Below are 26,029 nucleotides of genomic sequence, written 5' to 3' on the forward strand. Positions count from 1 at the left end.
TTCCCATCTGAAATAGATTACTTCTAAAATTATCTTTTAGTATAACATTTTTAGATTTAAAGGTCATTACCTGGCACAGCTGTTTATCCAGTGTGATTTTAACCATTTATTCAACACCTACATTTTAAGGCTTTAAAACAGAGGTCGACAGAGTATGTCACATGGTCAAACACAGGCCATTATTTTTGTAAATAAAACTTCACTGGAACACAGCCACATAAGTTTAGGTATTGTCTATGGCTGCATTCGCACTACGAAGCAGAGTTGAGTAACTGCAACAGTGGCCATATGGTCCAAAGGCCTAAAATATTTATAATCGGCACTTATATAAATTTTAGAATATTAAAGTTTATGTATTTTATAGATTTATAATATTTATAAGATGCCTTCAAAACTTTCCTTTACTCAGAAAGTTTGCTGACTCCTGTTTTATTTTTTTTTATTTTTTATTTTTTGACTCCTGTTTTAAAGAACAAGAATCTTCCCCCTTCCTCCCATTCTCCTAGGGCTCAGTCACCTAAAATTAAATAAGGGGATGGTGGGGAATCAAGCGGTCACAACCTATTTATTCTTTTTCTAAAGTTTAAAGTAAAACAAAATGAGGTTGCAAAGTTAAGATGGTATGCTCCTCTGATCTTAATCCTACCAAAATCCCTACTAAAATTATGACAAAAGGGTTTTTTAACCAGACAAACATTGAAGGACAAAAAGACAAGAACAGCAACAGCAACTTCACTGAGAACTGACATCTAAATTAACAGTGGTAAAAGCTCAAAAACTAGGAGCCCAAACACAAAATCTTAAAAAGGACACTTCTGGAACTAGGGCTGGGGGGATGAAAATGGAGAAAATAAAGAGAACTAAACAAAAACTGATAAAGCAGTTAAATCTCCAGATTCTCTCCCTCAATCTAGCAGAAGCATGGCTGTTTCTTCTTTGGAAAGGATTAAACCGAGAGCTCGGACTACAAGACCACAGACACAACCTCGAGTCTCTCAGATATAAGCCTGTATCACACACTACAATGTTAAGTGAAGAGACCCTTCCCTAACCACCTTTTCCCAATTTGGATCCCACAACACTGAAAGTCAGATCTTTACCCAGATACTTTTAAACCAGGGTATCTGACCAACCCAGAATCTGTCAATGGAGATTCTCACAATAAATGCCCTCCCTGATGACCTTACATTACAATCTAAATTAAAACCCCCAACACTCAAATTTTCTAATCAACTTTTTTAAACCCATCTCAACTGCATATTCTCCACCCCACCCCGATCTTAGTGACTAGACAACCAAGTAATACACCTCGTATTTGAGAAAATGCTTTTACATGGAGACAAAAACAAATAGGGCAAAGAAAAATTGAAGAACAAACATACTATGCAGGGGAAAAACATCCAATATTACAATCCAGAGAAAAGATATTACAATCAATGAAACAGGAACAAGATGCTATAAAAACAGGAACAGAGAGAATAAAGACACTCCTGAGAACTAAACAACAGAAATTTAGAAACTCAATACAAGAGGTGAAAGATAAAGTTTCTTCAGCTTTGCCAGAAAGAAGAACAAGGAGAAAAGATGGAAAATGAGACAAAAGATAATTAGAAGAACCAGTTCAACATACAACATAATAAGAGCTCCAGAAAGAGAAAAGGAAATAAGACAATCAACAAAGTAAGTCAAGAATATTCCCCAGAACTGAAAGCCATCAAGTTGCCAGACTGAAAGGGCCCACCAATGAATGCCTAACACAAGAAATTTTAAAAATAGATAGAACGTGAAAATTTCAGAACTCTGAAGCCAGAGTGCTTCCAGAAATAAGTATATATGTATTATGTTTAAAACAAATTATGCGTCACATACAATGATCAAGAATTATAATGAACTTTGAACTTCAACACAGCAATACTGGAAGCCAAATGACAATGGGGCAATGCCTTCAAAATTCTGAAGAAACAGGATTCCCAAATGAGAATTCTACGCTCCAACTATTAAACGTAAGAATAGAATACCCATTTTCAGTCTCAAAATAATTTACTTCCCTTGTACTCTTCCAGGAAAGTACTAAAGAACTAAAAAAGAAAATAGCATGGGATACAGCAAACCCAAGAGAAGACACAAAAGGAAGCCCCAGGAAGATAATAAAATAGATCCACAGTGACAGCCGCATAACCAAGGTTAAGCAATCCAGACTGGAGCAGCAGAACACTAGAGGCAATCACTTGGAAAGCCATGACACTAAAATACCTGCGGCCACCCCTTTAAGCACGCCAGCAGTGGCCAGGTTCCTCGGTGTCCTTGAATGTGATGCCTCTGTATTACATTTTCCCGCCTTCCCACCTCCATGCTGTGTCTACAACTTGTGGACTGTCGTAGCATACCATCAACGCCCGAGTTTTCTGTTTTAACCTCCTCCTAAATTGTGTGAAGTCATAAGCAACGAACAGTGCAGCTCACCCATTCTCCCTTATCGTATTTCTGCAGGACATCCATCCACACTAGAACCCCACCAGAAGCCAACTTCATTAAACTGATGTTTCTAGAATGCATGACCTTGCCCAGGAAAGCTAAAGCTAGACTATGACCCAGATCACCTTTTTGTTTTTACTTTCCTACCTTAACAGACTTCAAGTCATAATATTGCTTTTCTTTTTAGACACTGCTGAGTTTGTGACTGCTATTCACATTTTCAAAATTAAACATTGATTAACAATATGTAGGTGATAAAACTCTAAAGAAAAAAATGATTTAGACAAATGCCAAGACAGTGTTTACACATCTGGAGAGGAAAGGTGGAGGATGCAATTGAGAAGAGGGACACTGGGCTTCTGATAGTAATTTTTACTTTCAAAACCTTGAAGTATCCTATTATTCTTTAAACTCCACAGACAGATTTCATACACTTTTTATCTTGTATGTACGATACATTACAATGGAAGTAGTAAAATCTTTGGGAAATACAAGTATATGGTAAAACTGAATTTTCCAAGTATTTATGATTCATTATTATGCTCAGCACATTCCTAAAAATAAATACTAGCAAATAGTTTATTTAAGCAATGATTATATATCCTATATTTTGTCTTGGATACACGGTACCCAACTGTTATAACTGCAGGTACTAACCATCAATCATTATCATACATTTTTCATTATTAATACTGCTGTTAATTATATCACAGTATAAAGTGAAGCCCAATCTCTGAGATAAGAACAAACAAACAAGAAATCAACTATCTGGCACTTACTTGTCAATGTCTGCCATGTTGTAAGAACTCCAAATATCTATGGAGAGAAATGTCGGTGTTAACAAACTATGTATATTATGTATTTAATACCAATAAAAACATTTGATGCCCAAATCCTTTAAATCAATACCACCTGGGCTATCCCAAAGAGGAATGTATAAACCCATTAAAAACACATCAGTGTTAAGAAAAATCATGGCACATATATATGGGCTTTCATACTAGCCCCAAGTAATTTTTCAGAGGATACGGTCATAAACAAACAAGTTACCATTATGTTCTAAAATCTACCCTGTAAGCACAATTTCATAATAGCACCGCTCTAAAGCATCTGATGTATGCTAGCATCACAGAAAATGAATACAAGAGGCCTTTATTCCAACTCCTGTAACTACAAATGGTCAATTTTTCTTTATATTTTTAGACTTAGTACCTCACAGAATCCACTTCAAGAGTTATTCTCATCAAATTAATGTTAAAAACGAAAGTCAGCCACCATTATGGCCCCCAGAGACCTTTTTTTAAAAGTTTACTAATCCCGGGCAGCCTGGATGGCTCAGGGGTTTGGTGCCGCCTTCGGCCCAGGGCGTGACCCCGGGGTCCCAGGATCGAGTCCCCATCAGGCTCCCTGCGTGGAGCCTGCTTCCCCCTCTGCCTGGGTCTCTGCCTCTCTCTGTGTCTCTCATGAATAAATAAAATCTTTCAAAAAAACATTAAAAGTTATTAATCCTTTTATCAAATGTCACCCTTTACACAACTTAATGACCACTATAAAGTGCGAAGTCCCAACCTATCTCAAGTAAACCTTCCCTATCTCTTCAAATGTACCTCCCGTCTTATCACTGATAATGAGCACACCCCAAGGACACCGGGATATGGGATATGCTGGCATATTGTCAACAAACTCTCGGTTACCTGACATGAATACCGTTAGAACTGATTGAAGCATCTCCTAAATGCTTAGCCTAAATTCTACTAAGAGAGATTAGTATTAACTTAGAGAACACTGCTCTAAGAAAAAGAATACTTGGGACACCCGCGTGGCTCAGCTGTGGAGCCTCTGCCTTTGGTTCAGGGCATGATCCGGAAATCAGGGAGGTCAGGGTTCGAGCCCTGCTTCGGGCTCCCCCGGGGAGCCTGCTTCTCCTTCTCCCTCTGCCTGGGTCTCTGCCTTCACTCCATGTCTCTCAAGAATAAATAAATAAAATCTTAAAAAAAAAAAAAGAATACTTAAGGTAAAACATTAATATGCAGGCAGGAAAATGGCTGAGTGCCACAGGTAATGAATGTACATATCACAAAAAAATAATCGAAATCAAGCTTAAGATCCCACCACATTAAAATCAAGTTTATCTTTTAAAATTTTAAACCACAGACTTTTAACTTTCAGAATGCTACAAGATGTGATTCCTCATATCAACATGTCTTGCATGATGATTAAAGAGTTAAGAGGTACTGACTAGCAGTCAAGTGCCTATCTGTGGAGTATTACCACTAAGCCAATATCCATCCTTTAAACAAATTATGAGGAAAATATTTCTTCCTAAGAATGTCTCCTATTCTACTTTTAAATATTTGTTGCTTTAAATAATTTCTAATATCACTGATAAATTTCTCTAGTGATGCTGGTTAATTAGCCAACAGTAACAAAATATTTAGCAAAAAATTATAAAGAAATATGAATTCAAAAATAAGAAAAATATTGAATCTTAGTCAAAGAAATACTAGTGGGACTCTATAGTTTGTCTATCCAATCAGTAAAGATCTTATTTTAATTCAGGGAAAATGGTGAACATGCATTCTTAAATACAGCCAGTGTTCCTATAAACTTATTTTCTTTTTCTTTCTGGAGAGTAATTTGGCCATAGGAATATCAAAAACCTTAAATAAGTCCATCTCCAGCTTTAGTTACCCATTTGTGAGATTCTAACATGAAAAAAATGTTACGGATCTAAAGGCCTGTGCTTTAACATTTGTCTAGAAGGTTCTTCCAAAATTCAGTTAACATGCCCTTTCCTTTGTCTCTTAGCTCAAAGTTTTTACTTTTTCAGAGAGGCTTCTCCAATCTGCACATTCCGGCTGAATAAGATTTCTTGGTTGTAAACAGTCCTATAATGCCCTATTTCTTTCCATCATAAGATGTCTCAAGTTTGTAATTACAAATTAAGTGTGAGGGATCCCTGGGTGGCGCAGTGGTTTGGCGCCTGCCTTTGGCCCAGGGCGCGATCCTGGAGACCCGGGATCGAGTCCCACGTCGGGCTCCCGGTGCATGGAACCTGCTTCTCCCTCTGCCTGTGTCTCTGCCTCTCTCTCTCTCTGTATGACTATCGTAAATAAATATTTATTTATTATAAATATGATTTATTATATGATTTATTATAATAAATGATTTATTATAAATATTTATTTATGATAGGCACACAGTGAGAGAGAGAGAGGCAGAGACACAGGCAGAGGGAGAAGCAGGTTCCATGCACCGGGAGCCCGACGTGGGACTCGATCCCGGGTCTCCAGGATCGCGCCCTGGGCCAAAGGCAGGCGCCAAACCACTGCGCCACCCAGGGATCCCAATAAATAAAAAATTAAAAAAAAAAGAAGTTCCTTTATAAAAAAAAAAAATTAAGTGTGATTATTTGACTAAGGTCTATCTTTCCCAACTAACCAGAGCACAAGCGTATTACAGGGATTGTATGTGCTTTTGCCAATCGCTGTACTGCAACCTTCAGGGGCATCCATAAAGCTTATATGGAGAGCAGCTACAATTACTTACTTCATCAAAAATAAACTTAGTATTAGCATGGAAGGTGCATACAATGGAATGCTTTGCAATAAAAATGAAGCAGATATGGAAAGAGCATAGGGCATATGGCAAAACCCAATCTGGACAGGAAGATATCTATGAATATGCAAAGTCATGCACGTATTTTATGTAAACACTTCTGTAAAGATATACCAGAAAACTAATAGTAGTCACCTATAAGTTAAGACTGGGAGAAAGCAAGAACATTTCATTCTGCATTATTTGTCATTTTGCTAACATTTTGGAACTTGCCAGGTTGAATACACAATCTAGTAAGTCCAGCAATGATCAAAAATATCAAAAATAACCCAAACTTATAAATTCAGATTTTTAAAACATTTTAACATGTACTCAGAAGAATGGCTGCATTGCTACCTTCCCTGTCCATTTCGTGGGGTTACATTTAGAATTCAAACTTTTTTAAATTTTATTTATTTATTCATGAGAGACAAAGAGACACACACAGAGAGGCAGAGACACAGGCAGAGGGAGAAGCAGGCTCCCTGCAGGGAGCCCGGGTCCCCAGGATCAGGCCCTGGGCTGAAGGCAGGCATCAAACCGCTGAGCCCCCCCGGGGCCGCCCTAGAATTCAAACTCTTAAAATGAAATTCTTTTGCTTTTTTTTTTTTTTAATAAAAATGATCCAAGACAGAACGGATGGCATTTACTTCTTCAGAGGTATCTTCTCCAATCTGCCCTACCCACTCTAGTTAATTAGGTTTCTTGATTGTACACACTTCCGTTTTTAAAATCAGGCCTAATTTTGTAATTCCATTGTTTGGCTTGACACCATCTTTGCAAAAATTTATCTCAGGACAATTTCTGGTCACCATCTACAAAAATAGGAAAGACTTAACTTGTGTTTGATAACTACTACTCAATAAACATAAGCTCTTTAATTCTGTCCATTTTTAATTATCTTAGCACAGTGTCAATCGTTCTGCAAAGTAATTAGTTGAGATGATTGTTAAAAATGTAGACTAGTCAATGTACCATGGTAACGTTAAGATGTTAACATTGATGAAAACTGGGAAAAGGGCATATAGGAATTCTCTGAGTATCTCTACAACTTTCCTTTAAGTCTAAAAGTACAAATAAGTTCATTTAAAAGAGAAAAAGATTGATTCCCATACCCAGATCCTGAACCAACCAATTTGAAAGAGTGGACCCCAAAATCTCCATTCTAAAAAAGAAGCCCAGCCTCTGAGGCGGGTAGTTCTCAATCAGATCACCTTGAGAAAACACAGGTTTCAGTTAATACCTAGGGTTTTTTGTTTTTTGTTTTTTACTTCACTCAACATCAAATAAAATCAATGAGAATATTTATCAGACATGAAATTGCTTTCTCAGACATCTGAAGAATTTCCATTTCTGGTAGTGACAAGCTAAATTATGCAGACCAATTCTACCAATAAAAAATATTTAAGTCCAGAAAAAATATTTGTTAAAATCTTAAAAGCAGGGCAGCCTGGGTGGCTCAGCGCTCCCACATCGGGCTCCCTGCAAGGAGCCTGCTTCTCCCTCTGCCTGTGTCTCTGCTTCTCTCTCTCTCTCTGTGTCTCTCATGAATAAATAAGTAAAATCTTAAAAAAAAAAAAAATCTTAAAAAGTGAAGATTTAACTACTGAGAGGTGAAATCAAAAGCCCCAGGCCTATCCAAGGTGAGAAATCTTTATAGCAACCCTCCACATTAAGCAGAACCAAAGTGCTATATTCTCAGGGATGACAAACCAGTACTCTTGGCCAAATAAACTAGAATCACTTTATCAGTGTTGTCCCAAAACCTCAAGCCATGAGCTTAAAGTGGTCTGCTTGATAGTATTCCTAAACACCTACATACCCAATATGAACGACATCTTTATCCTAGACCTCATATTTATACAAGTAGCTTTCAAGAGCAATAAGGGCAAAAGAATACAACAGAAACCTGTCCCAAAGACTTAAATATTGTCAAAAGGACTATAAACAAACATAAAACGACAAATGACCAATGACAACAACCATGCTTACTGAGTTTGAAAATAGAGTGTCTGCAGGAGTATCTGCACACAGTCATTAAAGGCTACAGAGCAAATTTGGCAAAGAACTAAACAGAACTTCAAGAAATAAAAATAATGGAAATCAAACTAAATGGGCAGGTATATCAGACTAAACACAGCTGGAAAGATAATTAAGTGAAGGAAGCAAGCTTAGAAGACATCTTCCAAGGATCGCCTGGGTGGCTCAGTGGTTGAGGGTCTGCCTCAGGCTCAGAGTGTGATCCCAGAGTGCCGGGATCACGTCCGGCGCTCTGCGGGGAGTCTTCGTCTCCCTCTGTCTCTCATGAGTAAATAAAATCTTTAAAAAAAAGAAATCTTCCAAAATATGGTAGAGGCTAAAGGATGGAAAACACTGATGTTAAAAGATATTTGGGGATACAATAAAGTCTTAACAAAGATTTAATACAAGTTCTAGAAGTTAGAGGAGGGAATACAAAAAATATTTGAAAGAATCAAAAGCTAAGAATTTTCCAGAACTGATGGAAGATGGCCCTACAAATCCCCATCAGGATAAATAAAAAAGAAACTCACACTTAGATATATCAGTGAAAAGGAAAGACACTAAAGACAAGTCCCCTCAAAAACGCAACGATTCAGACTAAAGCCACAAAAGACACAATCCTCTTCTCTTCAATAGACCCCAAAAGACAACAGAGTTGTTGTCAATGTGCTGAAAACAGCCAACGATCCTAGAATATTACACCCAACTAAAAAAACATCCTCTAAGAGTGAATGGGAAAAATATTTTTCTGGAAAAAATACCTCCAGCACCCTAATTCTATTAAGTATATTCTTCAGGCAGGAGGCAAGTAATCACAAATGGAAGATCTAATTTCCAAGAAGAAATAAGAGGCAAAAAGGATAACCGCATATATCTAAGTAAACATTTTTAACTATCACCACTCTGTAATATGTTAAAAAATCTGCTTCAGGCTCCCTGTATGGAGCCTGCTTCTCCCTCTCTCCCTCTGCCCGTGTCTCAGCCTGTCTCTCATGAATTAAAAAAAAAAAAAAAAAAAACTTAAAATAAAAAATTAAAACTACCACAACATTAAGTCAGTAGTGAAGGTGGGGGGAGCAGGAAACTGATTAAGTAGTCTAGTGTTCTTAAGTAGGCATGTTTTCTTTTCTAAGATTTTTATTTATTCATTTGAGAAGAGTGCACAAGTCGGGGGGGCGGGGGGGGGGGGAGAGGGAGAGGGAGAGAGAGAAGCAGACTCCCCAGTGAGCCGGGAGCCTGATGTGGGGCTGGATCTCGGGACTGGAGATCTTGACTGAGCTGAAGGCAGACACTTAACCATCTGAGCCACCTAGGAGCCCCAACAGGTTGTAATTTCCAAGATGACTCCCTAAACCAAACATGTAAATTTCAAGGTAGAAGAAAAACAATTTAAAGTTATAAAAATTTTTTATACCAACCTGAGAGAGGTTTAGGTTTAAACATCTTTAGGTGTTTTGTGCTTTCACAGTCGAAACTCTCAGGTAATTAGTAATAATGTTCAATGTAAATCAACTGAAGGCCATTAAAAAGTGTCAGGCAGGATTTAAGAAAAACCGACTACATCCCATTTATAAGAAACATATCTCTAACATAAGGATATAGTTTTCAAGTAAAATACAACCCAGGCCAAAAGAAAGCTGGTATCTCTGTATTAACATCAAAAAATAAAGTTTAAGGAAAAGCATTCCTAGAAATAAAGTCCTTTTATAATAAAAGATAGAATTCATTACCCAATGTATGTAATATGCAGAAGATCTCAATTCAAAGACATGGTTCATAAAAATGTGACTAAAGGCAAACCTTAACCTGAGAACTGTACACAAAGAAAATCTTCCACTGAAAAAAGAGGGGGAAAAATAAGTCACTGAATTAAACCACAAACTGATTACTTTGTGGTCTTGTAGCAGTTAGACGTCCAGACACGTGTTATCAAATCATTTCTCATCAGTCCAGAAAACCTGGCTCTAAGCTCTCCTGACTTTCAAGGAGGAGAAAGCGAACATCTACGAAGCTACTCCTAAGGGGCTACCGTACTATAGGCTTTCCTCCTATCTGGAGATAAAATACTAAGCAACTTGCTCAGCAACACACAAAAGGAGAGAAACTAGTAATTAAAATCTAACTTCCAAAACCTATGCCGAGTCCACTATTCCAAAAACCAAAGTGCCTATCAGCCTACTGTTACACAGACTGTACACTAGTGGATATTCCTTTAGAGGAAAGGACGACCTCGTGGGTTAACCACTAGTCACGAAAAATTACCTATGTTTTTAAAGCTAGCGTTCAAGGGGGCCAATACTAACCCAAAGATAAGATTTCCCTTTACCTGAGATCTGACCTCTCCTTCCAAATGCACTTCAAGCAAATCTGTATTTAAGGCACTGCCATTCTAGGAAAAACGTTTTCAGTGGTCTGGGGGCTCAATACCGTATTTGGCTCCAACACAACCTCATAGTTAGAATAGCCTATTCTCTAGGCTCACTTTTTCAATTTTGGGGTGTCAACAGCCAACTTGGTTGGAACGGACTTCCATCTCAAGTGTCCTAAGCAAAATGGACCCCTATTTGAGAATACTACATACCTTCTTGGCCAAGGGAGCTCAATATCTAGATTCTCATCTGACCCGAAACAGAGAAACACACCTGGGGTGGACTGAAAATCCAGGGAAAATTTACCCAACGATAACAAACAAATCCAATTTATTCACATGGGGGAGGGAGGGAAATTACACTTACACACACGGCAGACAAAAGACTTAGGAGCCATCAACTAACTATATGTAAACAAATTCCAAGTTGGAAGAGGACGCCCTGACCTATAAATACTGGTGCTTTTCCTTGGACCCCAGTGGAACCCAAGCAAGTGTACTTTTCTTAAGTCCAATTTGTTGTATAGCGTAACAGTTTGACTCAAAGGAACTCCCTTTAAAAACCAATACAAAAGCCTCCTCAGAAGTCATCATTCTGCTGATGGAAGAGGCTGTGCATGTGTGGGGTCAGGGGGGTTATGGTTAACTTTCTGCTCAACTGTTGTGAACTTGAAACTATTCTAAATGTAAATTTCATTTTAAAAATTAGAATTACTAATTATGACAATTTTAGCTGGGAAAAAAAGTCATCATTGCTCTGTCATGTAACCTTGGAGAAGTCCTTTAACTGCTCTGTACTTAAGTTCCCACATTAAAATGTTATTACCTACTTCTAGGAGCATTAAATTAGTTAATAATACACAGAATAATGTGTGCTGTTACATTATTTACCCCTGTTGTGTTCCGTACCCTCTTTACCTTAGAAAATAATTAAAAGTAGTTAATTAGATATTATAGGTAATTAAATGTAATTATAGGCTCTTTGAAATTAGTCCCCTTTCCCAATAAAAATCAAAAGGTACAAAATTCTTGAATAAAAAAGCTATCAAACCATGTAGCAGTAAAAGGCAGAGTTGGTCACCGGAAGCTGAGGCCACTTTCCATGTCAAGTGCAGTAATGTCACCTGGTGGTCTCCTATCAACGTACTAACCACTTACAAGGAGGAATGGAAGCAGGAACCTTACCTTCTGAACCATACTCTAATAAACCCTACTCTGCCCAAGAACTTATTATTCAGATAAAATTAATATGAAATGGCACTTAATATCACCATTAAACAGGTCCTTCATGTAGAGAAGGCTATAATTACTACTCTGCCCCCCACTTTTCTTTAAAGCATTCATCACAACATTTTACATCTTGATGACCAACGTTTGTTTTGCTCCTGTTTTAAGATATATGTCCAAAAATAGATGCTAAAATATTTACTCAAAAGAATCAAATAACAACACAACTACAGGTCTGATTAGACTTGAGGAACCGAACAGACCATCAGTTTTCAAAACTGATCAGGATTCATCCTCTCTAATCTAATTGTCACTAACATTTCAAATTTACAACCAAAAAATGAGCAGATAGGTAGTATTTGATTTTGATATCTTTAAGCCAAACAGATTTTGCCTCTTTTAGCCCCCATAATTTTGGGGTTTTAGAACTCAGTCACCTGGAGACCATATGGGCAAGTTGAGTAAGTAGTGAAATGAGCAACAGCATTTTGTGTTAATTTAATTCTGGTACAAGTGTTGGGTTTTGGTCGTGTTTCAAATCTCTAGAGGACAGTCCTGTGCCACACTGAACATTAGTTTCATATTCTGTCAATGGGCCCAATATCAAAACGAGGTACTTTGCAACAGATAAGATTTACATATTTTTCAAACTCGGAAGCTGTATTTACCAAATCAGCATAATGCTGACCTGATATGATCATGTACTATGTCAAGGTTTCATAACCCATGTTTAGTTCCGTCCCTCCCCCAAGGGACTAGTCTTCTTACACGTGAAGGGCACATTTTAGATGTGGACCGTTCATTTGATCTCTTAATTTTTTTCTGATCTCTTAATTTTCTTTAAAATTTCCATTTAATTTGAGTAACTTCAAACAAACATGAGGCAGTCAAAAAAAAAGAGAGAGAGAGAAGAGAGAGAGAAATCACTGTAAACCTTACTTCCCTTCCGACAGTTTAAAGCCAGTCCCTGTCCTCCGCAGATCTCCCCCTTACCCAAGGCGCAAGAGCCCCTAAGCGCGAACCGGCGAGTCACGGGAGCCGACCCGGAAAGAGGCCCCGGGGCTAACCAGGGGGCGTCCTGGCGCGGCTGCCCCCGAAAAGGGAGCCGGGCCTGCAGCTCCTCCGCAGACGGGCGCCCGGGGCAGGCTCTCCGCGCGGCCCCCCTCGCCCGCCGCACCCGGCTCGCCCCGCCCCGCCCGGCAGCCGACCCCCGCCGCGGCCCCACGGTTCCTCCCGCACTTCCCGCTCCCCGCCCCCAATCGCCTTAAAAACACATCGCGGGGAGGGACCCGCTCGGACACTCCCGTTAGGGACCAGGCGGTCCGGCCGGGCCGTGCGGAGGGTCAGGGTCACCCTCACCCCCACCCCCCGCGTGAAGTCCCGGCGGGCTCCTCCGAGGCGCCGGCCCTACCACGGCCGCGCGATTCCCACCGCGGGAGGCCCTGCCCCTCCCCCGCTCCCCGCGTGCGGCCCCGGGGCAGGCCGGGTACGGCAAGGGCGCGCCCCGGGGAGCCCCGAGGTCGCCACAGCTCCGCGCCCCCAGCCCGCGACTCCGCAGCGCCGGGAGCTCGGGCTCCTCCCGGGGGCTCCTCCCGGGGCGCTCCTCCGCCCCGGCTTCCTCCTGGGGCTCCTCCGGAACCTACTCCCGGGGTGCTCCTCCGGGGGCTCCTCCTCCTGGGTGCTCCCCCCGGGGTGCTCCTCTCGGGCTCCTCCTCCCCGGCTTCCTCCCCGACCTCCTCCCGGGGTGCTCCTCTGGGGGCTCCTCCCGGGCTCCCCGGACGCTCCCCCGGGCGCGGCGGCCACGTGTCCGCAGGGCCGGCCCTCCCCGCGCGGCCGCCGCCTCCAAGGGGCGGAGAGCCGGGGCCCCGCGGCCGCCCCGCCCCTCCCCCGCCGGCCCTCGCTCCCCCGCCGGCCCCCCCCGGGGCTGCTCCGCGCGCGGGGGGGGGGGCGGCGGCGCTCCCGAGCCCCGGCTCCTCCGCGCCCCGAGCGCCCCGAGGCCGCCTGCTGCCGCGGCGGGCGGCGCGGAGGAGCCGGGACTCGGGCACCGCGGGGCGGCGCGGAAGTCCCCCCGCCCCCGCCGCCCCGCGGCCTCGGCTCCCGGGAGCGCCCGGAGGCCCCGAGCCCCGCGGCGCCCGCCCCCGGCCCGGCCCTCCCCGCCGCGGCTCCGCCGGCGCCCTTCCCGCTGGGGACCCGTCCGTTACCCGAGGCCGGGGCTGCGCAGTGACTCAGGGCGGCGGCGGCGGCGGCGGCGGCGGCGGGAGGCGGGAGGCGGGAGGCGGGAGGCGGGAGGCGGCGCCGCGAGCAGATGGCGCTAAAAAGGACCCGCGAGCCCGCCGCTCGCGCTCATATACAATTAGCGTCAGCACGTAGGGCCCGCTCCGCCGCCCCCGGGCCTCGCCGTCTCCTAGCAACGCAGGCGGGGGGCGGGCCCAGGACGGGTTGCCGAGCAACGGCGCTGTCCCGCGGCCGCGGCGCCCTCCCCCCGCGCGCCGCGCGCCTCCCGGCTCCGCGGTGCCGCGCCGGGCCGCGCCCCCGAGCCCTGGGGCTCCCGGGGCCGCCCCCCTGCACCGGCGCGGCCTGGGGCGCGCACAGCCGCCCGCACGCCCCGCCCTCCCCGCGCCCCGCGGTTGCTCCCCGCCCTGGTGCCCCCGGAGCCCGCGGTTCCCGGCTACCGCCGCCCCCCCCCCCGCGCCCCGCCCGCGCCCTGCCCCTTCCCGCGACCTGCGCGCCCTCCCGCTGCTCCGGTTCCCCCGGCGGCTGGAAAGGGCCCGGCTGGCCCGGCCCGGGGCGCTGTGTCCCGAGGACGCCGTTGGGGCATCCTGCGGGAGAAATAGCTTTTCTGTAAATCCTCAGGCCTTGGAAAACCATCATGGCTCTTTCTCATGAGACACTGGGCTGCCTGCTGTCACTCTTCCTACCCTAGTTCTCCAAGGGGGGAGGGGGGTCCCCGCACCCTTTAAACGGGGAGGTGGAAATAGCCTTTGCATGATGCTAAAACGTGGTTTTGGCCTTTTGCGTTCTCATCCTCTTCGCAAGTGTAGGTGCAGTTTTGCAGAGACTACACGACTTGTGAGATGGAAACACTGAAAAAGGAAGCAGATAATAAAATCTAGTCCTCGGCGGTGAAACCAGACGTTAAGTAGATTTGCAAAAAAAAGTAAGACGATGCAACTCTAAATTGTTGTTGTTGTTGTTTGGGAAAGTAGGAACTTTTCATATAAGACATACTTTTATGTTAATATTTAATTGATTGATCCTTTTTAGATGAAATAATGAATCCCTTTAAAACGGCTTGATTTCTGATGTGATAAATAGCAGTATCTAGTGCGCAGGAGAGTTCTCTGGCATCCCCAAGTTTTAGAGTCTACAGGGATCCTGAGACCAAGAAGTTAGAGAACCTCTTCTCTAAATGCTCACTCCTTTAAATTGCAGACTGCCTGGAGTCATCTTTTGTAATGCTCACACTTAACAACTATATTCCATTTTCAAGGTCATAGATTTTCTTCTCGGCATCCCCAACCTCGTTAAAGTTAGTTGCCTTTCCCACTCTAAGCTTTAGATGCCTCATTTTGCCCATTCGTTTTGATTCTACATATGTGATTCTTTTGTTTTCTTTTTCAGCCTTCTTTAGAAGATCCTATTCGACAATGACGTAAGGTTAACAAGTAATTATCATATTAGAATGACCCCTCATGAAGAAACCACATAGTACAAAAAGTAGGTAGACCAGTGCCCAATATGTACATGCACTTAACACTGATTTCAATGGAAGCCTCAAGATTCTTTTTGTTCCAATCAAAGCTATGCACAGTCTGAGATAATTAGCACACTAGAAATGACCTAAATTACTTTCACCTCCTTTCTTTGAATCTTTGTGGTTGTAGAACTTCTGAGATCAAAGTTAGCTTTCGTGATGGTTTCTATCCCACCCCAGGAAGCCCCACCAATTTCAGTCACTGGTCTAAGGCTCCTAATTTCTGATGCTTCAAGCCTTACCCCTCGGTTGAAGAGCTTATCATTACCAGTTTATATTCTTTCCCCTTTTCTCCAGCCTCCTCCCCCAGCTGCTTCCTCCAGCTTTCTCCTCTCCTTCTTCCAGTGTATCTTAGCCGACCTAAGAAATGAAACACTAGGGAGGCCTAAGTAGGTAGCTCAGCGGTTGAGCGTCTGCCTTCAGCTCAGGGCATGATACCAGGATCCGGGATTGAGTCCCATGTCGGGCTCCTTGCAGGGAACCTGCTTCTCCCTCTCCCTGTGTCTCTGCCTCTCTCTCTGTGAGAGTCTCTCATGAATAAATAAATACAATCTTAAAAAAAATAAAAGAAATGAGACACTAGTAAATTGCTAATAATGCAATATAATCTTTTAAACCATAGTTTGCAAATCTAAGACTCTACCATTAAAGTCAAGGGAAGGTCAATCATTTATATATTCATTCAACAAATGTAGATCTGGGATATTCCCAAATATATATTGAGAACAACTTGAGACACTGGAAATACAACATTGAATAAGAAAGACAAGTTTCTTGGTTTTACCAAACTTATGTTTGAGTGAGGTAAGGCATGTGACAGTAAAGAAATCTTTTTTTTTAAGATTTTATCTATTTATTTGAGAGAGAGAGAACCCAGCGGTTTTGGGGGGGGGGGAGGGGGATGCGGGAGAGGAAAAGAATCTCAAGCAGACTCCACCCTGAGCCCAGAGCCTGATGTAGGGGTGTGGAGCTGGATCTCACAACCCTGAGATCATGACCTGAGCCAAAACCAAGAGTCAGATGCTTAACCAATTAAGCCACCCAGTTGCCTTAAATAATTTTAGATGTAAATAAGTAAAAGAACTATGAAGAAAATAAAGTGAGACAAAGGACTAGAAGGTGACTGACCTTAAGATACTGTTGAGCTTTTCATATTGACTCCTCTTAGACCCCCAGAATGCATAATACAGTTAATTCATCTAATTTAATTACAATAAATGGTGGCCCTGGTCACTGATCATGAACTATACTAACCTTTCAGTTAAAGTTTCTTTTTTATTCAACCCCCATTATTCTCATTTGGTTGATTTTTAAGGCACTGTAGCCTATTAAGAAGTGCAGCTTTGGAGTCAAACAGCCCAATTTTCATCCCAATTTTGTTGTGAAAGTTTAAACAACATCTAAGTTACTTAACATGATACCTGATATAGAGTTAACACCCAATAAAAGTTAAGCATTGTAAACTTCTTACCAATGTTTTGTTTTATTTTTATTTTATTTAAAGATTGAGGGAATTCCCCTGAATCCTTCTAATAGTATCTGATGCAATTTTTGTGAAATATTTTATCAAAAGCTATCTTTTTCTCCGAAGATTTAATTTATTATTCATGAGACAGGCAGAGACATAGACAGAGGGAGAAGCAGGCTCCCTGAAGAGAGCCCGATGCGGAACTCGATCCCAGGACTCCGGGATCATGACCTGAGCCAAAGGCAGACGCTCAACCACTGAGCCACCCGGGTGCCTCTATCAAAAACTATCTTGTCACAAATCTTAAAACATGTTTTCCTAAGCTGAAATAATCCACACCAATTACCACCAAAGTATATTCCACATTTCTAAATATTGGATACATACACTATAGAAATCAACCAGACAAACAGATGACAGAGATGATTTCTTAAGTGTGCTTATGTCTGTATTTCAAACCCTAAGTAGTGGAAAAGTGCATAGGCTTGAAAGTCAGACAGGCATAGGTTCATCCCAACATGCTGTGACCTTGAAAAAGTACTTATATGCTTCTCCATCTACAAAATGCATGATAATTCTAATAAAATCAGCCTCTTCGTTAGCATGAAATAGAGAAATAGATGTAAGACCCCAAAGCAACAACTTGCTCTTTAAGTACTCAATATTTATTTTCACCCATGTCAATTAATCAGTATGTAAAATGTCTAGTGGCACTAATAATGCACAAAATACATTTAAATAACTGTTATCTTAGTTTTGAATCTGGATAGTTTTATTTTTTCCTTTTTTCCCAAAATTATATAAATGCAACATAAAATCAAAATTCCAGTGGGAAATTTTGGACAAGTTACCTTAAATTTCTCTCTCTACATCCAAAAACAGATTAATAGATTTTCATTTGAAAATATCTTAATTTTGCTATCAGTTTTAAATGAAATTTATATTAAAATGATTGTAGATTCATACAGCTGTACAAAATAACACAGAAAGATCTGCGTAAACTTTATCCAGTCTGCCACAATGGTAACAACAATTCACAATCTTATTCAAATTTCCCCAGTTTCACTTGGACCCACCAGTGTGTGTTTGTGTGTTTAGTTCTATATAATGTTGGAGTGTGTTTATCACCAAAGGCAAGATAGAGACAGAACAGTACTGTCACAAGTATGGATCGCTTACGTTGTCCTCTTTTATTTATTTATTTATTTTAAGATTTTACTTATTTGTTTGTCAAAAAGAGAGAGAGCACAAGCAAGGGAAGCGGCAGAGGGAGAGGGAGAGGCAGGCTCCCCACTGAGCAAAGAGCCCAATGTGGGGCCAGATCCCAGGACCCTGAGATTACGAGCTGAGCTGAAAGGCCGACGTTTACCAACTGAGCCACCCAGGTGCCCCTCTTATGTTGTCCTTTGATGATAGTTTTTATTTTGTAATTTACATGACCAATATGATTCTACTTTCCCAGATTTTACCTTTCTTCCCCTGCTTCACAAATGGACAACTTAGGTAGAAAATAAGCCATTCCTTTGTGTGGGTCTTCAGTAGATCTTACTTTAACTATCTGCAATAAAGCTTTGCAACTGGTCTCCCTGATAATGACCTCTCATGCCTCTCTGATCTGCATTGCCAAAGCTATGGTTTTACTATTTTTAAAAAATATTTTATTTATTTATTCGTGAGAGACAGAGAGAGAGAGGCAGGCAGAGGGAGCCCAATGTGGGACTCGATCCCAGGCCTCCAGGATCAGGCCCTGGGCTGAAGGCAGGACTAAACCGCTGAGTCACCAGGGCTGCCTCAAAGCTATGGTTTTAAATACAAGTCCAATCACGTCTACTTTTATCATAAAACCTGCAGTGGCTCTTAGATGTCTACGTGACAAAAATAATGCCTACAAAGTCCATCCTAATCTGAATCCATCCTTTTTTTCTAGCCATTCCTCCCACTATCCACTGTCATGATCCCCATACATTATGACTTTGAACTACTCGCCAGACCCTCAACACTACCAAGCGTTTTATACCTTCCTGCTCCTCACCTCAACTTTTCTTTCAAAATCAAGCCCAAGTTTTTATCTTTCCTGGAGAACCTTCCATAGCTCACCAAGGCAGATCTAGTTACATAGTCTTGTCTGGTTTTGGACAACTGTTTACATTTGTATGTGGGTTCCCATATGTTTCCTTCTTCCCCAACACACACTACACTAGATTATTAGTTACTACAAGGCAGTGTCCTTGTTTTTGTATACTCCTGGCTTAGAGAATGACTAGAAGGGCAAAGGCATTTCAATAAATATTTATGCGATAGAATGAAGTGAAAGGAAAGAACCAAAGAGGAAAGCAAGTGAAGGAGGGAGAAAGAAAAGAAAAAAGTCATTGAAAACAAACTGGAAGTCATAATACTCTACTAAGTGATCCTTTTTTGAAGACAGTTGCATTAATTCTACATTTGTCTATGTGAGAAAATTTGACAAGGAGATTTGTGAGAAACTGAAAGAAGAGTTTTGGACATGGTTTAGATATTACTTGGATATTTGTTTAGATAATAATTTTCCTCATCTGTGAAGCAACTTGTTAGTAAAAATAAAGAAATATTGAAATCTTTGAGCTCATAATGAATAAATAAAATAAATTATATGGAGTTCTTTGGAGACAATTGCATTGTCCATTATTGGGAGAATAGTGAAATGTGGTGGAAATGCATGTGTTTGTGTCCAAATTCCCCCCTTTTATAAGGATACCAGTCACATCGGATTAGGGCTCATTCTAATGACCTCATTTTACCTTGCTCTCCTCCTACTTCTGTAAAGACTATCTCCAAATAAGGTCACATTATGAAATACTAGGGGCTAGGACTTCAACATATGAACTTTGGAATGACACAATTTAGTAGCTGGCAGTACTAAAGTCAAGCAAGTAAGTAAATAATTGTAGATAATGGGAGCCAGGTTTCTCATCATCAGCGAAAAAAAAAAAAAACACAAATAAGCAAGGAGATGAGCCCTGTGGTGCTGAATTAGGGCTAGAAATATCAATATGAATTCATGTTTATAGATAGATAGGTAGATAGATAAATAGGTATGTATATACATACATTTAGTATATATACATATATTTCCTAGCTCTGTCCATTGAGAGGGCCTAGAAGTAGTGACATTCTAGTAGCAATAAGTATGGCCATCACCCAGATTTTAATTTCTAATTAATTTTTTTCCAAGAGAAGGAGATCTAGCTGATTCGAGGACTGGGGAGGGAAAATACAAGATAAGTCAAGAACATCTTTATGTCACTGTAAGTTTGAATAAACAAAATAAAAGTGACATATCAAAAGAATACAGATGTGAATCTGAAAAAGTTCCCATGGCTCCCAATGGCCAAAGCTGGAACGATTCAGGAATAAAATAATGATAGTATTGGATTATAACCCAAAGAATAAAATAAATATCCATGAATCCATAATGATATAAAAATTATTGAATGTTGGGGCCCCTGGGTGGCTCAGTCGGTTAAGCATCTGACTCTTGATTTCAGCTCAGGTCATGAGACCATGAGATCAAGCCCCACATGGGGCATTGCACTAGCCCTGGGGCCTGCTTAAGATTCTCTCTTCCTTCCCCTCTGCCACTCCCTCTGCTCAAAAAAAATTAATGGATGCAAAATAAAGAGTGAAGGGACAAATCTTCCTTGTAGAAAAATCCAAAGAATATATATAGATACTCACCGCTCCAGGAGGTGAAGACTAATTCCCTCCCCCTTGACTGAGAATTGGATTTAATGACTCACTTCCAAAGAGAGTAAGGAAAGGGGAAAATATTAACTTTATAGTAGAGAAACCTGACAAACATGACTAACTAAATTGATCAAGGTTAACTTCATCAGTTATAAGTCACATTAATATCAAGTGCTCCCTGATGGGAAGAAGCAAGAATTAGTATTAACCAGATATATATTAAACACGTTGTATTTGGGGGGAGGGTAGAAGGGAATGAGAATGAAGCATAAAGTAAAAGGGAATCAATTTATTGACCTAGAAAGGTCTGCTCAGGGAGTTAGGAGGAGTTACAAGATAAGTTTAAAAAAGAGAAAAAGAAAAGTAAGTGGAATGTGGCTATGCATCGTTTGCCAATCATTCGATATCTTTCATTTCTCAATATTCTATCTCTGCATAATCATATTGTGATTCATATTTTGAAAAGTTAGTTCTTGAAGCTAGCAGAAGCAAAGAGCAGTAAAATTAGATTTGTCATCAGTTGTAACAGAGTAAATTTGAGCAATTGCAGGACACTAGAGATAAAATATGGAAATTAAAGAAAAATCAAGTCAATAATAACAGTAATTGCTAACATGTATTAAATATCTTCTATGTGCCAGACACCGTTCTATAAAGTTTTACAAATATTAGCTCATTTAATCCCCACAACAACCCTATGAGATACTACTAGAATTATCCTTGTGTTGTAGATGAGGAAATTGAGGTCCAGAGACATCGGGATCTGTCCCTAGGCCACAGCCCGTTAAGTAGCATCGTCTGGATTCACCTCTGCAGAGCCTGGCACCAGAGCCCAAGCCGTTAATTACCTCTTTTCTAGTTAAATGCATGAGATGTCCCAGAATTCAAGGAATTCACTCTAAAGGAAACAGACATGTCATGAAGCAGCTACAACTCAATATAAGTGCTAATCATAGAGACGTAAGCATCAGAAAAAAATGTGACAGAAATGACATCTGAAACCAAATCTCGAAAGAGAGATAAGAATTTGCTGTGTGATAAGAGTAGGACAATATTTCTGGCAAGAGAACAGCCATATTGAAGAAGTTTTGTTCTAGTTGTTCAAGATCATGCGAGAAATACGGTACGGAATACAAAAGCACTCAAACGATGAATTCCACCTTTGAGCATGAATTTCATACACAGAAAAACTCCAGCCACATCAGATAATGTGTTGGTACCAAGTATTTGTCAGTTCAGTTTGGGCCTATCACTCTCACATACTTCAGGTGTCAAACTGAACCTCTATTTAACTCCAGAAATAAATGTGACTTCTTAGTAATGAAGAAGGACCATTTACGTAGCCTCACACAATCAAGGTTGTATTCTTTACAGGCTATGAACCAGATAAAATCTATTTTCCAAAATCTTATGAAACAATCTCTTTTATTTTTTTTAAGATTTATTTATTCATGAGAGACACAGAGAGAGAGAGAGACAGAGACAGAGAGACAAGCAGAGGGAGATGCAGGCTCCATGCAGGGAGCCCGACGCGGGACTCGATCCAGATTCCCCAGGATCACAACCTGAACCTTCGGGTTCACCCAACCACTGAGCCACCCAGGCATTCCCTGAAACAATCCCTTTTAAAAGCAATTTTGAAAAATATGTCACAAAAATCCAAGAGAAAGTGACAAACAGTAGAGGCTGAGGCAGCAAACGCTATGGCTTCGTATGTGTTGGTCATTGTTCTCAGTTGCCTTCCTGCTTTAGCAGGAAGCCCTGGTAGCTACTTATTATTGTTAGTTTATAGGTGATGTCGCTGAGATACGGAGAGGTTAAACAACTTACCCAAGGTTGCAATTAGTGTAGTAACCGGTGTAGCCAGGATTCAATAAAATCAGGTAATTCTAGCCTGAACAGAAAAGAGTGATGCTATTTGGTTCTTGAATTCATTTCTTTTTTAAAAAATTAATTAATTTATTTATTTATTAGAGAGAGAGAGCACTCAGAAGCAGAGGGAGAAGAAAACTCCCGCTGAGCAGGGAGCCCAACGCGGGGCTCAATCCCAGGACCCTGAGATCATGACCTGAGACAAAGGCAGATGCCTAACTGGCTGAGCCACCCAGTGCCCCTGGAATTCCAATGCCCCTGGAATTCATTTTTTAATTCAACAAATGGTCTAGTATGACTAGATCAGTGGTCACAAGCTCGAACATCTGCCATTACCAGGCCAGGAGTGGTTTGTGTGAAGTCAGGCAGGCGTAAGTCAGCAAGGGACTGGCAGGGACTGTGCTTGACATGTGATCACAGGCCGCATTTAAAGCAGACACCTCTACTCCGCAGCCTGTTGTTGCCACATGGCTTTGGTATTGTCAGATTCTCCAATTTCTTTTTTTTTTTTAAGATTTTATTTATTTATTCATGAGAAGCGGGGGGGGGGGGGCAGAGACACAGGCAGAGGGAGAAGCAGCCTCCATGTCGGGAGCCTGACGTGGGACTCCATCCCGGAACTCCGGGATCACGCCCTGGGCCAAAGGCAGCCGCTCAACCACTGAGCCACTCGGGCCGCCCTAGATTCTCCAATTTCAAGAGAAACTGACTTTCCTGTGAAATACACCAATTTGGGAGGAGGAGTGCATAAACTGAGCTTAGTTCTGGCCGTGCTGTGTCTCCAATGAATCTGATGGCTCCAATGGTAGATATTTGAATAGACAGTCCAGGAGGCTTATTTGGGAGGCAAGCAGGGATTTAGAAATCTTCAACACAAGGAGTGCAGATGAGGATGGCCATGAAAAAGGTAAGAAAAAAAGAAGAAGACCAAGAACTCCAGCATTTAAAAAGTTGGCAGAGGGATCCCTGGGTGGCGCAGCGGTTTAGCGCCTGCCTTTGGCCCAGGGCGCGATCCTGGAGACCCGGGATCGAATCCCACGTCGGGCTCTCGGTGCATGGAGCCTGCTTCTCCCTCTGCCTATGTCTCTGCCTCTCTCTCTCACTGTGTGCCTATCATAAATAAATAAAATTAAAAAAATATATATAAAAAGTTGGCAGAAGGGGAGCCTGGGGGGCTCAGAGGGTGAGCACCTGCCTTTGGCTCAGGGTGTGACCCGGGGTCCTGGGATCAAGTCCCACATCGGGCTCCCTGCATGGAGCCTGCTTCTCCCTCTGTCCATGTCTCTGTCTCTCTCTGTGTGTGTCTCAAGAATAAATAAATAAAATCTTAAAAAAAAAAAAAGTTGGCAGAAGATAAAGAGTCAGCAAAGAAAGACCTGTAGTAGAAGAAAGGCAGAGGAGACCATTATTGGAGATGCCAAAGGAGGAAGGGGAATCAGGCAAGATCTATCAGCCTAATCTTGTCAAGAGTCAGTGTACTGATTTCCTTGTGTAGAAAGTATCTCGGACATCAGTGAAAAGAGATATTATTACTAAGTTCAAAGAACAATTTTTTAAGGCCCAAGTAGGCTATGACTTTCATGTATCAAGAATTAGCACAAGAGGAGCATCCCAGCCCCTCCGTACTGCCGACCACATTGATGGCTCTAGTTTAAAAGGCTCTAATTCACTTCCATTTTTTCCAATTTCTGTGATATTTTATTAGAGCGTAGGTATAGTTCTGTTTCTTTGGGTGTTCTTTCTTTGTGTCTGATATGCTCTTAAGATGTATTGAAAACTTCTGAAATACTTACCAAATCTCACCAGAACCACCAATAACAAAGACTCTGATTCTGTGGGAAGGCAATACCCATTTAGATTTAACAATTACATAAAAGCATTTTCACACCTACCAGTTCAAACCTGGTTCACACATCACAAACTATAACTTTGTTCAGACATAATTTTACAGTGAAGGTAGGACCTCTTTGTCTATGAACAAAGAAAGTAAATCCACTTTCTGGGTTTCCAGGGAGTCAGTGAACAAAGCCCATTTTCCCTGCTCGGGTTGGAACCAATGGAAAGGAACCAGCAAAGGGACATCAAGATGTGCGCCCTTGTTGCAGAGCAGGTAGGCCGGAGAACGGAGCTGTACGGGGGCCTGCCGGGCTCTGCTCACCCCCGCCTCTGACTACCACGGCCCCCCCACAGGCACAGGCCTTCTGCACCTCTAGCAAAACAGAGTATGGATCTGGACTGACAAGTTTGAAGAAAATGGAGCCCAAGAGAGGACTGGGCTTGGCTGGCCCAGTTCTCCTCCCAAACTCCCCTTCGAATGCATCACTCCATCTGCCCTGAAGGTAAACAATCCAGAGGAAAGAGTAAAAGCAGGTTTTTCTGGTGGAGTTTCTTCCCCCCTGAAGCCCAAGGCCAGAGAAATGGAAGCTGCATTACCTCCTTCAAGTTCATCCTACGAGGATCTGCTATTATCTCCACGGAGCTAGTAAATGACTAAACCTGGCCTCCGACCCAGATCACATGATGTCAGAGCAGGGACCTTCAAATCCTCTGGGAGACTAGGCCTCAGGAGGCTGTGGTTAAAGGAATAATCCCATTTACACTCATTGGGTGGGGAGTTAGGGAAGAGGCAATGACGAATTGGCCCAAAAAGGCACTGGCAGAGATTCAGGAGGTCGGTTGCAACACTGCTACCGACCGGTTGCTTGGCCATGGTCAAGTCATCACGTTCTTTACAAGCTTAGGTTCTTCATCAGCAAAACCAGTTCAGTAAGTCCTGCCTTCCTACCAACCTAGAGGATCAAATAAAATATCCCATAAAAGTACTTTGAACAAGCATCATGCTATGTTAAAAGATAGTTATTTGGGATAATGTTATTATTTCAATCATATAGGATAGGAAAAACCAGACTAGAGGCTCTAGATGCTCTAGAGGCAGGCAGAGGTAGATTTAAATCCCAGAGTCCTCCACACACGAACTGAGTAAACCTGAACAAATAATTTAATCTTTATGAATCTTGAAGGGGATCTGAATATGCTGCCCCCAAATATTCCACTTTGATATAAGGATTATTTTGAGCTGAAGGCAGTTGAAAGCCAACAGATGCAGGGAGAGTTCTCTGCCCTTCCCTCATTGTCTAAACACCAGGATATAAGTTTCCCTTTGAGGAAGGTCCCCCTCCTGTACCAAGGAAAGAAGAGCGACTCTTAGCATCAGAGATGATGAGCCAATGCCAAGATGAGTTTGCATAAACAGACCTTACTAAAATAGTCCTTATCTTCCATTTTTTTCCTCATTTATTTCCCCACAATTTATCATCCCTTGAAACCCAAATTCTCTTTCCTTATTTAAGAAGAATATAAAAGTTCCCCAAGTATAATTGCATCTTTGAGATTTCCTTATTTTCTGTCAACCCCTATGCATATAAACACTAATAAAAATTGTCTGTATTTTCACCTGTTCATCTGTCTTTTGCTAGTTTAATTCACAGGCCACCGTGCACTGAACCTAAGAGAGCAGAGGAAA

At 41.9% G+C, this 26,029-nt stretch overlaps 1 protein-coding gene across 7 annotated transcripts in view; it reads right to left on the reverse strand.

Moving 5' to 3' along the window:
• NAP1L1 (nucleosome assembly protein 1 like 1) overlaps positions 1 to 13,991 on the reverse strand; it is a 32,442-nt gene extending 18,451 nt beyond the window's left edge. For 4 of the 7 annotated variants that reach the window (XM_055341653.1, XM_055341652.1, XM_055341651.1 and 1 more), the window contains exons 1-2: positions 13,891 to 13,991; positions 3,255 to 3,291 (exon numbers count right to left, since the gene is read on the reverse strand). In XM_055341653.1, coding sequence (XP_055197628.1) covers positions 3,255 to 3,271 — 17 coding nt within the window. In that variant the 5' untranslated portion in view covers positions 3,272 to 3,291; positions 13,891 to 13,991. Of the gene's footprint in view, positions 1 to 3,254; positions 3,292 to 13,332; positions 13,471 to 13,890 lie in introns of those variants that run through there. The other 3 variants (XM_055341655.1, XM_055341657.1, XM_055341656.1) reach the window with 3 other exon arrangements.
• Positions 13,992 to 26,029: the final 12,038 nt, after the last annotated feature.

This window comes from Nyctereutes procyonoides, unplaced genomic scaffold, assembly GCF_905146905.1.
Source record: "Nyctereutes procyonoides isolate TBG_1078 unplaced genomic scaffold, NYPRO_anot_genome, whole genome shotgun sequence".
NCBI classification, from domain to species: Eukaryota; Metazoa; Chordata; class Mammalia; order Carnivora; family Canidae; genus Nyctereutes; species Nyctereutes procyonoides.